The 20,128-nt window shown below is 39.7% G+C and overlaps 1 protein-coding gene across 14 annotated transcripts in view; it reads left to right on the top strand.

The window, feature by feature from the left end:
- Positions 1 to 20,128, top strand: part of CIT (citron rho-interacting serine/threonine kinase) — a 120,576-nt gene that overhangs the window by 28,938 nt on the left and 71,510 nt on the right. For 8 of the 14 annotated variants that reach the window (XM_068653777.1, XM_068653768.1, XM_068653778.1 and 5 more), the window contains exons 1-3: positions 17,409 to 17,671; positions 18,430 to 18,571; positions 19,750 to 19,925. In XM_068653777.1, the coding sequence (XP_068509878.1) occupies positions 17,576 to 17,671; positions 18,430 to 18,571; positions 19,750 to 19,925 (414 nt within the window). In that variant the 5' untranslated portion in view covers positions 17,409 to 17,575. Of the gene's footprint in view, positions 1 to 2,587; positions 2,697 to 2,973; positions 3,069 to 3,773; positions 4,029 to 10,333; positions 10,555 to 15,088; positions 15,308 to 17,408; positions 17,672 to 18,429; positions 18,572 to 19,749; positions 19,926 to 20,128 lie in introns of those variants that run through there. The other 6 variants (XM_068653779.1, XM_068653776.1, XM_068653772.1 and 3 more) reach the window with 3 other exon arrangements.

Genomic DNA, 20,128 nt, shown 5'->3' with positions numbered 1-20,128 from the left:
CACATATAAACTTGTCCTGACTGCAGGGATTGGCACCACATGCCTTAACATTGTACTACAGACATGCCACTTGAATGGATTGCTGCATCACTTCTTGTTTCAAGCCTTCTCATTTGGAAAAACCGCAAAGAAACAAAAACTCTCCTAGGAACACAGTGGGCATAAGATTCAGAGCAGACCTGGGACGGGGCCAAACAGGTTGGGCTCCACAGGCCTGCTTCAGAGGTATTAGGCCAGAGCATGTACACACAGACCTGGCCCTGGGCTTGCTGCTTCTGTGGTTCATGGGAGCTCAACAGGTAGAGTGGCTTTTTTCAATGAAGCAGGTTTTTTTTTTTTTTCAGTGGGTGAGAGTTACCCCCTCTTGAATCTTGCAGCATGACAATATTTGACAAGTCTTTCTGGAACAAACACTCCTTTTAAAAAAGAAACAGTATCCTGTGCTTTTGCTCATACGGAGATGCAAACTGAGAGAGATGTTCTTGCTTGTATTTCTCTATAGGAAACCATTAGGTCCTAAAATTACCTGCTGTGTTGTTGGCCACCATGCAGTTCTGCAACCATTAAATGATTAGATGTGACAGTGAGGAAAAAATATTTGTTCAGGACCATCTTGCTCTGCCTCTTCTGTATGTGCTATGATTTGTAGTGACTCATGAGGGAGTAATGGTCTTTGATCTAGCATCGTTAGATTTGAATTGACCATGTTGACATGAAGCAATCTTTGTTGTGAAGCAGCTTCCTTCACTCACTGTTGTGGTCAATTATTTCATGACAATGGCAACTCTGCCAGGTATTTTTGCTTCATTGAGCAATTATGTTGTTATGGAAACTGGTATTCTATAAATTATCTGACGAGAGGCCTGATTTACTTCTTGGGAACACAAAGTTTGAAAGCAAAAAGTACAGGATTCTTTTTTTTTTTAATTAGTTACACATTGATTTGTGTAATTATTTTAATCTTTAGGGCCCATTAACTACTCGGTGTAAATGGCAGCACCTTAGCGTCTGTGCAAGATCTGTCCTGTTGTTGTCCCTCATTAGAGAAAGTGAGACCAGTGGATGTGCACAGTACGGATGAGCTTGTTCCTGTGCCTGTTTAGGAAGCTGCTGTGCCAGAAGGGGAGAATGTTCCTGTGTGCCATCTGCAGGGCTCTCGAGCTCTTCAAAACTTGCCCTGGCTGTGCTGTGGCTGATGCTGCAAGTGGCTGCAGTTGGAGTGATGTGTCCTTTTGCCTTTGCTATTGAGACTGCTAGGAGCCTGCAGACTGCGAGAGGTTGATAACCTTGCTCAGGAGGTTCCTGAGAGGATCGAATCTCCTGTTCAACAACACAAACTTTTCAGGCAGGCTGTGTTTGCAAAAATTTCCTTCCACCTACTGCTAGTTTCTTACCCTAGGATAAAGGAATGGACAACCTTGAGGGACTTTGGTTTGGGGTATTTTGACTAAACAAACCTGCCCTTTCAGATGGTGCTAAAGGATCTCTTTATTTACTAATCCAAAGTATGGATCTTCTTGGGGCATGAACTGTCACACCATGAGGAGGCAGGCAATCCTGGATATGGATGCCTCTGGATGGAGGCATCTGGATATGGGCAGCACAGAAGCTTTCAGAATGAGCTTTTGTAGCACCCATTACCTATGAGGAGCAGCCTTTCATCTCTGAGCTGATTCCTCAGTGCTTTTCAGCAGCATGAACTATGATAAACATGTGGGTGGAAAACCACTGAACAGGAGTAATTAAGTGGCTCCTGGTTAGCTGAAACTCATTCTACATGGTTGAGGGACCCTGCATTAGTGTGAGTCAGTCAGTGCTTTTCCCCAGGATCTTTCTGCTTTTTCATGTTTCCAAACTTGGTTTCTTTACTTCTCTTTAGACAGTTCTGTTTTTAAAAAGAGCGTTGTTACCTTGTACATGTTCATCTTAAGCCTGAAGGTAAATGCCTGATCTTTTGGCATCAGGACAAAGAGGCCAGGCAGGGGTTAGAGAGGGTGAAATTTGTGTGTGTGTTCCAGTAATAGGATCGTACTTGGAAACATTCTTGTTTCTCATCTTGTCCATATCAGTCCAAGCTGGAAAAGTCACATATTGCTTCTTATTACTAGACCGCATGATAGTATGTGCTAAGTACTCACCAGAATAAAGTGCTATGGATTGAAATGGGTGTTCAGGAAGAAACAAACACAGAAAAAGGGAATTTAAAAAGTAATTTCTTATTGTATATGTTTGAGAATTCCAAGTGGCTTTTATTCAAAACTCCCATTTCTCCTGAAATAGTTTTCAGAAAGTGAAGCAGTGTCTGACTAGCACAGGATAGGAGCTGCGCAGGGATGTTAACCTTCCTGGGAGAAGTGGCTCTGTGGGGCTGTCTGGAGCAGGAACCTCTGGAAATCCATCTTTCCTCTGCCAGCCTGGGCATGGAGAACACTGCAAGTGCTCGGAAATAGCAGATAGCCAGCCGATAATTTGTTTCCTTGTCTGATCGGTGGGGGTTACTTTGAGGGTTGCCATCAGTCTTGTCATAAAAATACTCATTTCTGAATCTCTCCAGAAAAAATAAAAATCCTGTATTTTCTCATTCTAGCTGCTGGTTTCTAAATCCCCTTCACTTTGTCAGCACCCTTCTGCCTCATGGAATGGAGAGCTGCCAGACTGGTGTATCATCTCCCTAGGGCCTGCTGCCCACATACCAGGTAGCACATTCAAATTCAAAATAGCAGGCTTTGTGAGAGTGCAGGTCAGCTTTGGCTGGCAGTGAGAGATTTTTTTTTTTTTTTTTTTTTTTACAAATATGGTTGCATATTGCTGTATGAGAATATTTCACAATGAAATAAAACTTGGTAGGAGTAATTTCCATTTTAAGCTCATATTTATGTATAAGAGATTTCAAGAGAAAAAGAATTGCCAAATAATAGCTAAGGCATACTGTTGAATTATGGGTATTGCTTTCTGTTGTTTAATTACTTGCAGACTGCACTATCCTTCTGGAAAGGCAACTGCAGGACCTCCTATATTACTGTTCAGCTCCCCTGCATCTGGCAAGTGTCATTCTTTGGGATTAAAAAGTAAATTATTTTCCATCGTTTCTAGTGCTTAAAAATAATGCATCTTTTCTCCTCATCTGGGGACTTCCATCACTAACAGGAGCATAACTTTAAAAGCTTTTTTAACTGTCTGCTGGTGTAAGAACTCTGTATAGCACTGTTAAGCCAAAAGACACTTCTTTATAGCAATATTAAAGGTGAATTTATAGGTATGTTTTAGAATCTGCTCCTCTAAAATTCTTTGTGCTCTAGCAGTCAGGGGAGCAGAACTCAGCACCTGGGGCCAGCAGGATTGAAGTCACCCTGGCCTGTATAGGCCAGGCAGTCATACCACCACCACGCGTTGGATAAGCAAATGACCCGGCATAAAGCAGATTAATGAAGTTTGCAGGTAAAGAGATTTATAGTTTATCTTTACATGTTAATCTTAAAAGGAATTACTGATCAGAAATTCTGACCTTTGACAGCACTACCTGCTAATCAGGAACTTTAGGTAGCACAGGTGCAAGAAACGCTCTCAGTAGCCTTAAGGACAGGCACTTCAGGGGATCACCTGTGTTCAGATGGGAAAAACAAAGTACAAACTGGAGTAAAAAAAATAATTTTCTGGGTAGTCCAAATAATCAACTGTAATGCAAAAGCTAAAGTATAAAAAGGAGAAATGAAGTATTTAAAGACTGTCATCTTTTACATTGAGGGGAGCTCCTGCATGTGTGGTTGTCATAGTTTCTTTTCAGATGGGGGGCCTGAGCAAGAGTGTGCATGCAGAAAGGTGGAGAATATGAAACAACCTGAGAGCTGGTCTGGTGGCTTATTTCCTCGTGAAAAGTCCACGCTCTGGTCTGTCTGTCTGCAGCTGACTGTGTGCGGGCACGGCTTTAACAGCTTGGCACAATTTGGCTTGCAAGAAGTTGTTCATGTGAGAGTGAAAATAATGTCAGCTTCTTGCTGCAGTTGTTGAAATCCTACCACAAGGAGTGGGTGAGTAAACTCTGTGCTTAGCTTGGGGTGCTCGTTTGGGGAGGTCAGTGATGAAAAAGATAGGATAGAAATGTTAATACTGAAACAAACCATGCGAATATCCCTGAATGTTACACATATCATCTGCTCTTGCAGAGGGAGCAAAACCAGACTTCCAAAGACTAGATACCATCTCTTCCCATACCTCCTGCTTTCCAAGGAGTCCAAAGCTCTTCACTGAAACTAAAATGAAGCAAGGCTTGGGGAAACACTGTGCTGTAATTGCTGTTTCCATTTCACAGAGGGATGAAGGCAATCACTAGCCCACTGTCCCAAATGCTAGGTCATGCACAACTCTCACGCTAAAGTTGTGACTTACAGTCTTAACCCTTAGATCACGATTTCTCTTCAAGAGTCAAATCACAGAGGAAAACAGCAGGGACCCTGATAGTGTCTTCCTGAGATGACTGTACTTCTTTGATTCTTGAGACAGACTCCTGAGGACCAAGGAAGGAAATACTACAGCACAGCTGAAGTCACAGATGTGTTATGGTGATGGTATTAAAAGAACTGAATAGAACATGAGTGTGAGAGAGAAGGTTGCAGCTCCACAGAGCTTGAGATCAAAACATAAGACACATGGCAAACATGAAAGGGATTAGACTTAGATACAACGAAGGAGAAGAGGAGAGAATGAAACCATATTACAGTAATTTACTGGTCAGTTTTTAAGTTGTGAGATAAATCATGCTTGTAATTTAAAAAAAGAGTATTTCTTTATTCCTGCTGGGAAGACCTAGTTCACACTAGCTGTAAATGTGTTAGGACAGAAAAATCAAAGTGTTAAACTGCTGCGAGGCACTCTCATCATATCATAATGCCTTTTGAAGCAGTAATTCAATGATTGATCAGAGGAGATCTAATTAACTAACCACATTATGTGAAAAAAGCAACACCATGAAGAAAGCTGTGATACTCCGGGCTGATGAATCTCTGCTCTGTTGCATGGGTGTGGGTGTTCTGTGGAAAAGGCAAACCTTCATTCAATATATGACCTAAAAATAAACCTGAAGATTAAAAGTTTCCTTTGTCTTTCTGCCCTACCTTTCCCATATTATTGCTTTGCATACTCCTAGACATTTTAGGAAGTGCATAGACCATATTTGTCGCTAATATATTCAGCATTTAGTTAACTGCTTAAATCTAATATTCACCCACACATGAGCTATATGGGGGTGAAATTCAGATATGAATGTTACCTTAATAGAGTATCTTCCATTCTTGTTTCTGATTTTTAAATTTTGCCTGTCTGCAGAGGCTGGGTGAGCTCAGTCTTAGTGCAAATGACATTTATGAACATGCGGTGCATCCTCGGTCTGAGTTCACAGCCCGCTTCTCCCATGGCATGTGTGATGGCAGCGTGACCTGCAACATGGCAAATGAGGGATGTGACAAACATGAAGCCAAATATTATTCATTGGAATTGATGAATGCTTTGACATGCTGTTGTAAAAGGATCATGGACATGTTTTGCTTATTTGACAGCCCTTCAACTTACATGCCAAGACTATGATAAAAATCTACAGCAGTTCAGGTTCTCCATCAGAGCCCAGTTTAGCTGATTGTGCTTTTGTACCTGTGGTGCTTTGGACTGTGGTTTACCTCTCCCGTGGAGGTTGGGTCATTTTATAAAGCTTCCAGCCCTTTGCCTGACAAGGTCTTCTGAACCAGACGAAATCAGCCTTGTTGGGCAGGAGGAGAAGAGGCTTCACAAGTCTTTTTACGTGCATTATTTCAGTGATGGGGGCTAGTCTGCATTATCTCTCACATATTTGGGTATCTGGTTTCTTCCAGGAACATTTTACTATTAAAAGAAAATCTTAGTTTAATGCAAATTTAGCCTACATTAATCATCCTCTTTTATGTTTTTAAGTGTCAGATGTAGCCTTATATGAAGAATTTCATTCATTTTTATATTTTCCCTCACTGCTTTGATTCAAGGACGTTGCAGAGATTATAAAACATTTCCCAAATTTTACATTTAAATGAAGAAATCTCAGCCTTGGCTAAAAGGGAGGGAAGCAACTACTTCCCAAAGCATTCTTGAATAATCCTACCCTAAGAGGCTGTATGACTTGCCTGTGCCACACAGTCTGCCCAGAGCTTTCCCTTGCTGGCTTCTTGCTAATTCCTTGGGTCAGTTTTGTGCTACTCAGTGTCAGCAATAGGTAAGATACATGTTGTGTCAGTTTTACTCCATTTTTTATTTCAAAAGAGTAACCTATATACAAATAACACAAGTACATGTAGGTTTATCCTTGAAGTATGTTTGTTTGGTGTTTCAGAAGTTACTCTGTGAGGAAAAGAAGATGTTTCCATATAAACTTAGAAGTCTGCAGATCTCATGAAATACTGTATCACTCTTTTGAGCATACCAACATCCCTCTCTTGTGCAAAAACCTCCCTCGAAACTTGCTGTGGGCATGGATGGTAAGAGCAGGCTCCTGTGGTTTTTATTGCCTCTGCACACACGTCACCCTTGGTTGCTTTCCTTTTTCTCCTGATGACTTACCCGCTCAATAAGGTGTAACATAACCAACCTGAAGTGCTATAGCCATCAGAAATTGGAAAATCATTCAGTGGCACAGTAGGTAAATTAGCCTAAAAGGCTACCCCTGGGTGATGGGGGAAAGGCTTGTGGGTGAAAAAGGTTATTTATGGGAATCGTTTGCTCAGGTGCTATAAAATTAGGTCTTGATGTTGGCAAGAGAATATGTAGTAGCAGAATCTTTGGAAAAGTGTCCGTCTCTGAGCTTCAAATAATGCTTTGTTTAAAAAGCTGAAGTTTTATTTCAGAAAACTAAACCAGGGGTTCCCCTGTCCTAGCATATGCTCTGGAAATGGTTTTCCAGCCGTTTGTGTTTGGCTTATTGGTATGCTGCTAATCACCTTCCCCTGGCTTTCTGCTGCCGTTAGCTGTATGCATCAGTTGTTAGTTGCCATACTCTTTCTGTATCTTGGTCCTTTGGAGAGAAACAGTCATTTGAAATGGCTGGACAATGCTGGCTAGGTAATCGTGTTTATAAAACAGAAACATTGTGTTCCTCTTTATTTACAATTATTGTAAGTGGAAATGGCTCTATTGTTTGTGTTCTTCTGAAATTAGGTATCGCTCTTTCAGACACCTGAAGACCCATTATCAATGCGACAATTTTGTGTTGCTTTATCTGTGTGAGAGAAAAGGTCCATTACTGGCCTATCTCAGAAATAGCATCGCATCAGCTGGAAACTGGTTTAGAATTCTTTTAATTCAGCAGATCGTTAAAATATATATGGCACTTCCAGGGAAAATCAAACCACGTGGAAACAATAAAGACTGGCAGTTATGTCTGATAAACAATAATAATCTGGTGTCTAGGGAAAAAATGAGGATGTGGTTTTCTTCTGAAGCCTATCAACATTTAACAAAACCGTGTTTTGCATTTTTAACCAGTTGAAAAATTACCAATAGCTGTTGTTTTCTTTTTATTTATTTACTTATTTATTTATTGGTAGGGGGGAAAGGGGACAGGAAAGACAGACAACTGTAAGGACTTGCAGCAGATTCTGATTCTTTATTTTGTTTGACCTGATTTAACAAGCTTCTTCTGTTGAAATATCATAGTCTATGTTGGGAATTATGTCAGGAAGCACAATATGTGCAGTGTGGGTGAGTGAGCTTGCATAAACTGTCAATGAGGATCAATTATAGGAATTATTGAATTACACATTAGATAAGTAGCAGATGACTTCTTTTTGCATGCAAGTGTGGTGTTAGCTATTTTTGTCTAAATTAAAATATAGCCATACAGGCAGGGAAAATTTGTCACTAAGCGTCACAAGCTGCCTGGGTTTATTGATTATTTTTTCCTTTTTGATTGAAGTCCTGCAGTCTCGTGGTTTTGGCGTGAAGCACCATGCAGATGATGCGAGAGAGCATCAATCTACTAACAACGTGCAATTAATATGCAGCTTGGGCAGAAATGGCTACTTACAAGACTTTAGAGATGAAAAGAAAAATGTTATTTAGCAGTTGCCATTTTCTGATGTGTTTAGTACTCCTGATTCAGGCTGTGGGAGTTGTGTGTCCTCCTGCTCATACCACAGCTGGGCAGTTGACAACAGGGTGGTGAGGCAGGCTCGTTCCTGCATTTTTACAATTTATAAATATCCTGTGTCAGCCTGTTTGTCGGGTATTTTTGAATGTCTAGATGGTATTTTTGCCCCAAGAAGCTACCTAGAAGGTGGGAAGACTGGCTCAGGAATAGCCATCCTTCAGCAGACTCTAGAGAGCTGTTGAACACCACAGCCTGCATCGCCCTGGCTGTGCCTCTGACTCAGTTTGTCACTGAAGACAGCTTGGATGAAAAAGAGAAGCAATAGGATTTAAGAGCCCTTTTCAACAGAGGAGTAGCTGTTCTTATTCACAGGATCTAGGTGATGTATCATCTTCTGATGTTGGGGTACTGAAAGGCGTCAGAATGAAACCCAGGAGAATACAGAGGACAGAGAAGAAATTAACTATGCAGCCTGCATGCAAACATTCTTTTATTCCAGTATCTTGTACTCTAAAATGTAAAATCTTTATCCACAAATACCTGTTACTCTTCTCATGGTGGACTGAGTCGACACAGAACCCAACCTCCTCCACTGCTTTTACTGCTGCCTTCTAGAGGATTCTAAGTGGGAGCTGGTGGTCTGATTTAGAAGACCTGTTAGCAAATAACAATTACTTTAGTGTAGACCTTTTTGTCATTTCTATTTGTCATTTTGAGGTTGTCCATTAGACTTTTTCTGATAATTGTTTGATATGAAAAGCTAACTGATTTGTTTCATGTTTGAAAGGTTTAAGAAGTGTATTATTTACAATGGCTCAGCAAGCCTGCACCTCTGCCTTTGTTTCCAAGAAAGTAATTGCTATTAGCTGTTTTCACCCACTGGCACAATTCATAAATGCTGCTTCTGATCCATTTTGAAACTTCAGAGAATCGATGTCCAAGATTTTCATTGCACTGAGGAAATCTGGATAGCTGAGTGCTGGGAAGAGCAGAAGGTAGAACATATTTTACCTTTGTACTTACGTGTTTCATTCAATTACAAAAGAATTTGAAACACAAGCATGAAAACAGCTTTTATTAAAAATTGATTTTTAAAACGTTAGGAAGGAAATCCAACTGCAGTCCTTTACAAACACAGGATAAAAGAAAAGTAGCCCCTAACCCTTTTCTATTGCAGGTAACATTTATTCCACCAAAACTCTTTTATGTGGAGTTTCCATTCTTCTTTCAAAACTAGTATTTTAGCATCCACCCTTTGGCAAAAAAGGGCTAAGTGCAATTTCTTGGAAGACCATGAACATTGCGTCATTGCTACAACCTCCCACCATGATCTTTTGTTTTTGTTGTTTTCCCCATTTGTGGAAGAATGTACTGGTTTTGTAGCCTTTTTCTTCTAGGTAGCAAAGGAAACGTTAAAGTATAATAAAAGTGTGAGCCAGGCTAATAGCATATCAGGTCTGGTGAACAGCAGCTTGACCTGCAGAACAGCCAGAAATTGTCATTCAGTCCTTATGTGAACATCAAGCTACTTTGTTCTTTGTCACTGCTCTCTCTTAATCACTTATTCATCACAGGTCTTATCATGGAAAAACTGTTTAAAAATCACAATTCCACAATAGTCACTGTAAAATATTTCTTGTCCTCCAAGCAAACAGTAGAGAAGTAATTCTAGAAGAATTAAATAAAGTAACATGTAGGCTGCCATTGCTGAGTTCTTCAAGACAGGAATGAACACACCCACTCAGAGCAAGAACATCTTAAATCTGTAAAGTACCAAAATCGTGATTCCAAATTAAAAAATAGACAGGCAATCATATCTAAATTCCTTTTAGTCTTACCTGGAAAAGTCCTTCTGCATTAAAGCTGTCATTTAATCCATTTGATGCTTTTATTTTTACACCGAACTACTGCTGCTATTGTTCTTTTCTACCTTATTCATGCCTGCCATCGTGCCTGTATGGCTATTGTACACAGATTGTTTACTGGATCTTTTTTTTTTCTTTTGAAGATTTATTAAAAAAATATAATTTCTCTACATTCAGTTATATGAATCAGTCAAGTCTACCTCTATATCTTTATTCATCAGGTAGTAAAAAGATATATTTTTAAAAGAGCTTGCATAATTTTAATAAATTTGTTTATTTCAATACTGAATTTTAATGTTTCAGTCTGACATGATTTGTTTTACTAAACTGTAGGTACGAGTGAATGATTCTATTTTGCTTTTAGATAACGGATCTTGGGGCTCTTAATCAAGCATGTTGTAGCCACATCTGTCAGCTGACGCTGGGCTGCAGAAAAGCACCTTATGCTTCTCAACGACTTCTACATCAGAGACAACTGGAACGATTGTCCCAGTGTGTGGATTTGATGTGAGCAGGCTCCTCCCAGCTTTTGATGTGTGATGCTCTGATTTTCTACTTTCATGTCTTCAGATCCCATCTGCATAGGTACAGTGAACTTACAATGAATGAACTGTGCTGTCTGACTCGTACTGAGCTGACCTACCTTGAACAAGCAAACTAACAAATGTCCCTGTTTCAAAAAGGGGGATGTTTTCCACTCCAGTAGAAAATTGATTTAGTGATGCTCCCCTCCCCAGCTGGCTGCCTGCCATTTTGTTATGTAGTGTAGGTTCAACATTAATCTAACCTATTTTATTCCGTAAAACTCCAAACAATAATTTGACTTTTTCTCCCTAAAATCACAATGGGATAGGGATATATGAGTATCTTTCAACACTGTCTAGCTAACTCCTAAATTAATTCATTCTTCCACCTTTCTGGAAGTCAGCCAAAGAGATTTATGGGTATGCATGGCTCTGCTACTCATCAATATTGGATGTGGAGATGTCTGTCTGGCACATCTCTGTTTCTGGCTGATCTCAGGGATAGAGATCAACTAAGAAGAGCCTACTACTTATATTAAGACGGAATTAATCTTTTGGGGCACTTTCCCTTGATGACGGTCAGATTTCCAGTTTCCAAATATAGCACATGGACTGGATTGAGTCAGAATTTCTTTCAGGATACATGCTGCTCTGCAGCCCACAGGAAGGTGGGGAATGCCAGCTTTCTAGATGGGATTACAGCAAATGGCACTGAAACATAGAGGACCATCTCACAAGCAAGCAAATTATTGCTGTGATGAACTAAAGGGTGTCTATCCAGTGGATTTGTTGATTTAGGGCAAGGAAAAATCCTCCTTTAAACCACTGGAATTTACTTGTCTTAGGACCAATTGCAGATTAAATTCTATTAATCACTTTTAATTGTGCTCTCACAGGATTTCTTATCTTAATTATAAAGATATCTTATTTCGTATCTTCTTTGGGAATCTAGGTAAAATATAATTTGATATGGCCATTGCTGTATCTAAATTCCAGAGTAATGGAGTATTTTGTTATATGCAATTTCCAGATGACAAGCTGCACCTGTACTGCCCTAGGTTTTATCTTCTGAAAGAGTTCAATATTGCCTTCCTTTCCACTTCACTAAAAACATTCAGGTAGTTCTTTAGTTACATTTAAAACAAACAAACAAAAAAAATGTTTGCTGTAATTGCTCAGATACTTTGTCAGTTTTGCTTTAATTAAGCCCCTGTCACTTGTTGCTCTGCAGCACGTAATTCCCACTATGTCATGACAAATTTAGTTTTCAGCTGCTGCAGGGAATGTTAATGTGAACACATCAATATTCATGTGTCTTGACAGATCGTGAGGTTTAATAAATTGCTTTCTATAAAATAATTTTTTGTGAAATCAGGGGTGTTCCTGTAATAGCACAAAGGAAGCCTGAGGTTGAGGTCTAAAAAAAAAAATCATTTGCTTTTCACTGTATCTAAAAATTAATAAATTATTTCTCCAGTAAGTAATGATGTAGTTGCTTTAGGATAAATATAAAAAAAAAAAAGTGGATGTGGAAGACAATTATGAGAAAAAGAAAGGTTCATTTTCATGTGGTTAATGGCATCTTCACCTCTGATGTTCCCAGATGCACTCATTTCACACTGTCTCTTTTTCTTGCCCACCTCAGGGGAAGTCTTCCATCTCCATTACTGGGACTCAACTATACTACCTTATAGCTATAGGTATGGGGTACAAGAGTCTGTTCCTTTTTCTATGAATCTGAAACAAGTTTTATAGTTTTAAGGCATCAGTGGTATAAAATACTTTAATGGAGCTTTGCTGGAACTAATAGTCTCATTATCAAGGAAAACAAGAATTTGACAACATCAGACTCAGCATGAGAGTTTTCTCATTGAATGTTATATAACACTAAAAGTAAAGCACATTCTAAGGCTGAACAACCGGTGTAATTTGGGGAGATTCCCACGGGACTAATCAAAGCAATACTGCAAATCAGTCAGGATGCAAGGACAGGGACAGGTGGTACTTTAGCCTCGAGATGTGACTCCCCAGAATCTAACAACAGTTTTGAGTTTAAGTTGTGGTGAAACAACCAAAGAGAAATACAATGATTAATGTAGTTGCAAAGTTGGGTGAGATGGTGTTGTATCATAAGAAGGAGGGGACCAAAGTGAAGCTTGTAGCCAGGAGAGTGAGGCTCATGAACAAGAAAGAAGAAAATTCTGAACATTTTCCCAGTATAAATTGCTTCTGAGTGCTTAAGATGGCAAACCTGTAGAACAGCATTCAGAAAGGAAGATAACCTCATTTTCTCAGCTCAGCTTCTTTCAATTGCCTTAACCCAAACTTTATCAAAAAAAAGAAAAAAAAAAAATCATTTATGTGATTGATATCAGAACTTTAATTTCTACCAGCTCTTCTCTTCTCATTATTTAGTATGGCTCTCCAATGTTATGGCGATATCAGTAAGAGACACAGACATGTGCTTGGTGGATATTAGCAGTGAAAGCTGCTTTTTAGAACCCTACAGAGACTTTACTCTGTAAAGAAATGCCTCGTGAATTTTAGTTCTTATTCCTTAGAAACTATACCTGTATACCTCTATGTATTAATCAGTTTGCTTATAGCCTGATTGCTTCGGAGCAGGGGCTGTGTTCTGCAGAGAACAGCTGGGCAGCATCACTTAGAATATTCACACCAGTCTAAGACACAAGTATTCCTTATTATTCTGGGACTCACCTGCAGCTTCTTCTATAAACGCTTGGTTTGCCTATAAAAAGGATTGTTAGTGACTCAATTCACTTACTGTTTCATTTTGGTTGCACCAGAACCAGCAAGAGAGATTCAGCCTAGGGTTGAAATGTTAGGAGAGTTTGGGAATGTGGACAATCACTGAACAGTGTTAGCTGGAATGAGGAATCCTCTGCGCTAGGATTAGGTGTGAAGAGCATCATGTGTAAATGTTTGCATTTTTAAAATTAAAAAAAAAATACAGATGATGGCCATGTAACTAATGGTAAAGCTACAGTATTTATTTTAAACATTATTTGAATGGGTTTTAGGTATGCAAATGTAAAGAAAATAAAAACGTATTAAACAACACTGAAAATAAGCACTTACATAATGCATAAGCACATTGCTAATACAAACAAAAAACACCTTTAATATTTCAATCAAAATAACCTTGAATATTATCAGATGTAGCTCACTGGTGGAAGTCTAGGGAAGAAACACATAGCAACCATTCAGGTGTCTTAAAGTTTCATTTCCTTTCTGGTTATCCTAGGAGAATGATTGCAGTGTGGTGTGTTTTTCTTTTTTTTTCTTTCCAAAAATTATGCAGAGGAAATTAAAAATATTGCAGAGGAAAGACAATATAATTGTTTTCCTGGTGATTATTTCTCTTTGTTTTCCTCTTTATCTTAAAAGGAAGTTACTTACTTCTTCCAGAACTGTGATTTTTCATTATATATATTTTGCAAATATGTATATTCCCTGTAGGTGTGCATGACTATTGCAGCTAAGTTGGATATTTTGTGATAATTTGGGAAAACAAAGTGGAAAAATTGTGCCTAAGACCTAAGGTTTATTTAAGTCCTGATAATCAAACGTGAGAGCTACTTATTGTCAAGGGTTTAAGCCAGAACACAAGTCAGACAAGTTTAAAGCTTTACTTTGATGCAGAAAGTGGTCACCCAGCTGTGATCAGGGTTAGCTTGGTCTATTACAGGATCTTTTAAGTACTGTTGGGTTAGAGAAAGGACTAGAGCCAATAAGGGATAATATATATATGTATTAAAAAAAAATAAATCATATTCATATAGAATAGCTATGATTAATGCCAGCCATAACATTCAACAACAACAAAATCACTGAAGAACCTGATTTATTTCTGGGGTTCAGATACTCTGAAAGCCTAGATTGCAAACAGCTACCGATCTGTATGGACAGAGTAGATTTGAAACAACAGAGCTGAAGAGATTTCCAGGGTATGACAAAAGATAGGAGTTTTTCTTGGTAATGCTCAGCTCTTAGAACTGTGATACAATGACACTTTTTATTACCTTCTACCCATATGTAAATCTCAGGAGCTGCTCCGGAAATGATATTTAAGAGTGATGCTGCTGTAAATCCAGAGGTTCCCAGCTAGATGTTGTTGGGGGGGAAGGTGAGATTTGGCATCTTGCTGCCCGTTAGAATAAAGCTATGTTAGTTTGGGTGAGAATATGAGTGTCAGGTCCTTGGTGAAAAGTTAGCATACTTGCATACCTGATCTTTTGCTTTTATATCTATTTAGTGTCTTATACCCCAAGCAAGCCTGAAGGATGTTACAAACACTGACAAGAAATCTTTGGAACACAGTCACCTTTGTGCACTGTATAAGGGCAGAGAATTTTGCTCAAGGAAATAAAGGCAAACTCCTACTTTCATAATAATAATAATAAAAAAGCCAGACAGATGGTAACCAAATCAATGCATGGTAAGATGTCAAAACATGTTGAGCACTGTATTGGGACCTGTTTAGGGAAAATCATAGGACTATAAATTCTGTTAAGCTTTTGAATGACCTATTAATTTAATAGCAGGAAGTAAACCCTTGTTTTGTACAATTGCAGGTCTGCTGATGATCCTTCAAGTTAAGTGAGGTTATTCACAGAAATAGTTGCCAAGATCAAGAAGTGATATATACATTGGGCATTCTGAAGATAGAGAAATTGTGTACTATGATTGCTCTCAATTAAAAAGATTAGACATATGAAGGAACCATCACTTTCACTCTGAAGACTTCAAGTCACTAACTTAAAGGAAAATGAAATACATGTTTCTCTGAAAGGGTATGTACTTTTCACTTGAGACATCAGAAATGGTTATTAAGGTTTTATTGCTGAAATTGTACAGCTTCGCCCCTCAACTTATTCCATCTTCAGCTTTTTTTTTTAAATGTTTTGATAACAGTTCTAGTACAGCTGTATTTTTTGCTGCTATTTCATTTCATAGGTAGATATTCTTGTTTATGTGAGTCTCTTACGCAGCAACAGAGAAGAAAAGAACTGTATGTGATGTTCTGCTGCTTATGTCATCATGGCTGCTTCTAGCAAATATATTTGTTTAAGGGCCTTCTTGAAGGGAACCACTCTAACTTGAGCCCTCACCTGAATTATTAGGAAAAATGAATATGTCCCAAAGAATGCTTTGAATAGCCAGCTGCCTTTCTTGCAAACACACAACAGAACACAAACAAGGAGAACTTTATTAGGGAAAATTAAGTTATTAACATGAAAATTGTAGCAAACAACTTCATACTTCAGTTGAACCTGCTGAGCAGTTGAGAGGCCAGTTATCAAACTGAGGCAGACTTGTTAATGAGCTCAGCTGGCTGGTTAAACAAATTCAGGTTATCGTGTGGGACACCCAGAGGTCGTGTTCTTCTTGTAGAAGTAGGGTAGTCTAATGTGGATGAAGTGAAACATTTAATGACCCATATCCTCATCCAGTTTGTGGATTGGCTGTTCTACACAACCCCACAGAGATGAAAAGAGACCCGGCCGCACCTTGTTATTTGAACTCAATAAGGGAATGAACTGTCAGAAAGAGAACCCAGCTCTGTTGCTTCCCCCATTTTCTAAATCTAAACTATTGTACAGATATGGTAATTTCCCAAGTGGCATTAGAAATAGCATGGATATTTAACAGTGATTTTGGCAGTTACGAGGGCTGGGGCTAATGGCATTTGTGGAAAAGGTGGGCTGGAGAAGGGGAAAGTCAGAGGAGCCTAAAGTTGTCTTTGGTTGGATGGCAGACAGCTGAGACTTGTCCAAAATCTAGGGCAGAAGCAAGATGGGGTTCCAATTACCAAGGTGGTACTTTACTAAAATGACTAGCATTAAAATTGACCGGTTTAAGAAAAAGAAGCTCTTTATTGCTTCTTTTTAAGAGCTGATCACTCCTGTGCTTTGCAGCTATGGTAAGACAGACAATGACAGTGTCCTGAGTGGAATCCAAAAACAAATTGGCAGTGCAGGTGGTGGACAGTAAATTAGATTTTAAAAGCTCTTTCAGGTTTAATAACTTGAAATGAACCCAAACTTTGAGACAAGAAATATGCTAAAAATGTCAGTGTTCCAGAGGTGGACTGGAAGAGGTAGAAAGAAGCACAAATTGGTAAAAATGATTTGTATAAAGCCATAATGTAATCACTCCACCAGTGCATTACGTTATCAGCTAGCTGCCAAACTGCTATTAGCACAATTAAGATGATTGCTGGATAGCGAACCGTCGTTTTATGTCACTCCACGGCATGACAGTTATTTTTAAGGAACGCTATCACCTAGATTTCTGTTACCAGCTCAAACCCTGCCAAGTCGCTGTGTAACAAGGATCAGGGCTTTGAGAGGGCATCCTGCACTCTGTGTGACTGCGGGCAGCATCAGTGCTTCATGCAGTCTTCTGCGCTGCCATCCCTGTGACTGAGGCGTTGAACAAGGTCATGCTGCGTGTACTTGGCATTGGGATGGGTGGCACACAGGAGGGGGTGCCAAGCTGGAGCATTCCCACCATGGCTTCACTTGCAGCATGATGACCCTACACATGAAGAAAAGGGCCAGTTATCACAAAAAAAAAAAAAAAAAAAAAAAAGGCATAAAGGTGAAATAAGCACTCCAGCTAACAACATGTGAAGCTGCTGAAAACGTTTGTATCTCCCCTGGGGCAGGTCGGTGCTGCCAGCTGTGCCGCCCAGTCTGTCCTTGCACCAGCTCCAGCCCGAGCTGCTCACAAGGAGCCATCTGCCTTTGCAGATTTACCACAAAAACACAGAAAAAGCGTTAAAACAGGTGCTAAACGCCCTCCCTGCCAGGAGCACCCCCCACCCCCTCGGGCCTGGTCCCGCAGCGCCTCACGGGACTCCGCGGCCCCGCCATTGGCGTCAGCGGCGGCGGCGAGGCCCCGCCCTTGGGCGCCGTTCAAACCGGGGCGGCGGGAAAACGGGAACGGGGCCTGGGGCGCGCGGCCAGGGCGGGAAGGGGCCGGGCACGCGGGGCCGGCGCTGAGGGAAGGGGCTCGGCGGGGCCGCGGCGCTCTGCTTGTGCAGCCGCGCTGACGGGATGCTGAAGTTTAAGTGCGGTGCCCGGCAGCCGGCAGAGGCCGGCCCCATGGAGCCCATCGCCAGCCGCGTCTCCCGGCTCAATTTGCTCTTCCAGGTAAAGAGCGGGTGGCCCGGGGTTTGGCGAGCTCCGGTTTGGCCATAGCGTGTGCCAAACGCAGCTTTTCTTATCGGGATGGGCACCCAAAGCATGCCCGGGGGGGTTGGGGAGGAAGGGGCAAAAGGAAACAATACTTCCTTCGAGTTCAAAGCGTGCACCTTGTTTGCATGAAGCTGAGGGGATAGTAGCTGATCTTCTTTTCACCTGCACTCTTAATGTTTTATCCTGAGGGGCTTTTCCCACATCAAGGTGTAATATTGCATTTTGTGACTTCCAGTCCGCAGTTTTCTTTCACGGTGATGTAACCCGGGGTTTGTCATGAGGTGGGTTTACCTAACCAGCTGCTATTTGATCAGCTGATGTTCAACAGCTTTTGCTTCCAGAGCTAATATTGATGCCGATTGCTTAAACTATTTGTGCCATGGAAAAAAAAAACATATGGTACAATGTCAAGAACACGCCAGTCAGATGAGAATCAGCAGTAGATTGCAGGCAATTTCAGGAAAGCTGTGATTTGAACTTCAACAACCTTTACAAGATCGCTTTATCTAAAAGTCAAATACCTGTGACAGCTCTTGCAGATAGACGTAGTGAGTTGATATATTTACCTCATGCTTTTTGCCTTATTTGTCTAATTTCTAGAGTAGTAATTTTTAAATAGATAATATATAATCTGCTCTATACATATGTTATTGATTTGAGGCTTTTCATTGTTGTCTGAGACTCCATCTGCTGTTGCTTCTTTTTTATTCCAGGGGAAGCCACTCTTTGTGACTCAACAGCAGATGTCTCCTCTCTCCCGGGAAGGCATCCTTGATTCTTTATTCGTTCTTTTTGAAGAATGCAGAAATCCCTCTTTAATGAAAATTAAACCTGTGGGCAACTTTGTCAGGAAGTGTAAGTGGTTTTTAGACTAATCTTCAAGTGTAATTTTGAAAGATAATGCTTGAAAATATACACGTTTAAATGATGCTCTAGTTATTTGTTAATGATTGTAAGGTAGGACTTGCACCTTGTGGACAGACTCGATGTTACAAGGGGAACCTTGTCAGGTCCAAAAACACCAGTGGCTTTTGAAGTTCTGTGACTCTAAAGCACACTCTTCATAGCTTGTATTTTACTTATAGCTGAAGAGGCACTTTTGATAAAAGTAGAAAGTTCTGAGTATATATAATGGAATTATATCAGAAGTTGAAGCAGGGCAGTGACTAAAGGTGAGGAAAGTTATAGAAATTAATGTGCTAATACATATCTCTTTCAGCTTGAATTAGTATTTCACATTCCATGTCTTAACCTACTTTGCCTGTGTGACCTATAAGTAGTAAGCCTGTACTTCAGAAATAATTCCTGATGGAGGAAATATTTTACTGACAACATGCTCAGATTCTTTTTTTTTTCTTTAAAAAAAAAACAACTTAACTTTTCTATTAGGATACACTGAAAATTTAGTTAAAGGGTAACTTATGTACTCTGTAACAGTTCCATCCAACAGTTTCTAGATATTAATTAGGTTGAGAGTAGTTTTTTGCTGGAGTCTGAAGAATTTTTAGAACACTACAGAGAGCACTTGTTTATCACATTGCATACCGTTGGAAACTAGTCAATGGGAAGCTTAAACCAAACATCTGAAATAAGTGCCAACGGTTATTTGTTAGACAATAGACTAGTGCCTCCCACAGGCAAAGGGCTGAACCCTGTCACTTGACTTGTGGAACTCACTGGGTAAAGCCCTCAGATTTAACAAATATATTTTGTGTTGGCAAAGGATGGTTGGAAAGAAATTAGAAACAAAAGAGGCTATCAGCCTCTGATGTTATGAATGGGACAGAATTATGGTTGCTATGGGAACTGTCTTAGCATTTCCTGATTCTTTTGTATGCACCATATTTCAGTCTTAACTATGCATTAATACTGTCTTTTTCTAGTACTTGTATACACTTTTTTTAAAGAAGCATATTCTGGAATGATTTAACATTTCTATAGAGACTGGGCTGAGAAGACTGCTTTAGTTTTTATTCCCTGTTGCGGATGTTGTGTTTATGTTTAATGTAAAAATAAGTGTTTTATTTTTATAGATGCAGAGACTATAGCTGAATTAAGGGAACTGCAACCAAGTGCGAAGGATTTTGAAGTAAAGAGTGTGGTTGGCTGTGGTCACTTTGCAGATGTAAAAGTAGTAAGAGAGAAAGCTACAGGTGATGTGTATGCTATGAAGGTGATGAGCAAGGAGTCTTTGTTGGCGCAGGAGCACGTATGTATATTTTGTTGTTATGATGGTAGTACAATAAACTACAAGTTGTGAAGCATTTCCTTTTTGTCACAACAATTATACTTAATTTAATTTTTATAAATTTACAAATTTTTATTTAATATAAAATGGAATGGGAAGAATCATTCTATGTAAAGTATCACATTTGTTTGTAGTTTTGCTGTGGCTAAAAGTCATCGTCCTAG

The sequence above is a fragment of the Anas acuta genome, chromosome 17 (assembly GCF_963932015.1).
Source record: "Anas acuta chromosome 17, bAnaAcu1.1, whole genome shotgun sequence".
NCBI lineage: Eukaryota > Metazoa > Chordata > Aves > Anseriformes > Anatidae > Anas > Anas acuta.
The sequence above is the reverse complement of the archived record's forward strand: the minus strand, read 5'-3'. Positions and strand labels throughout refer to the sequence as shown.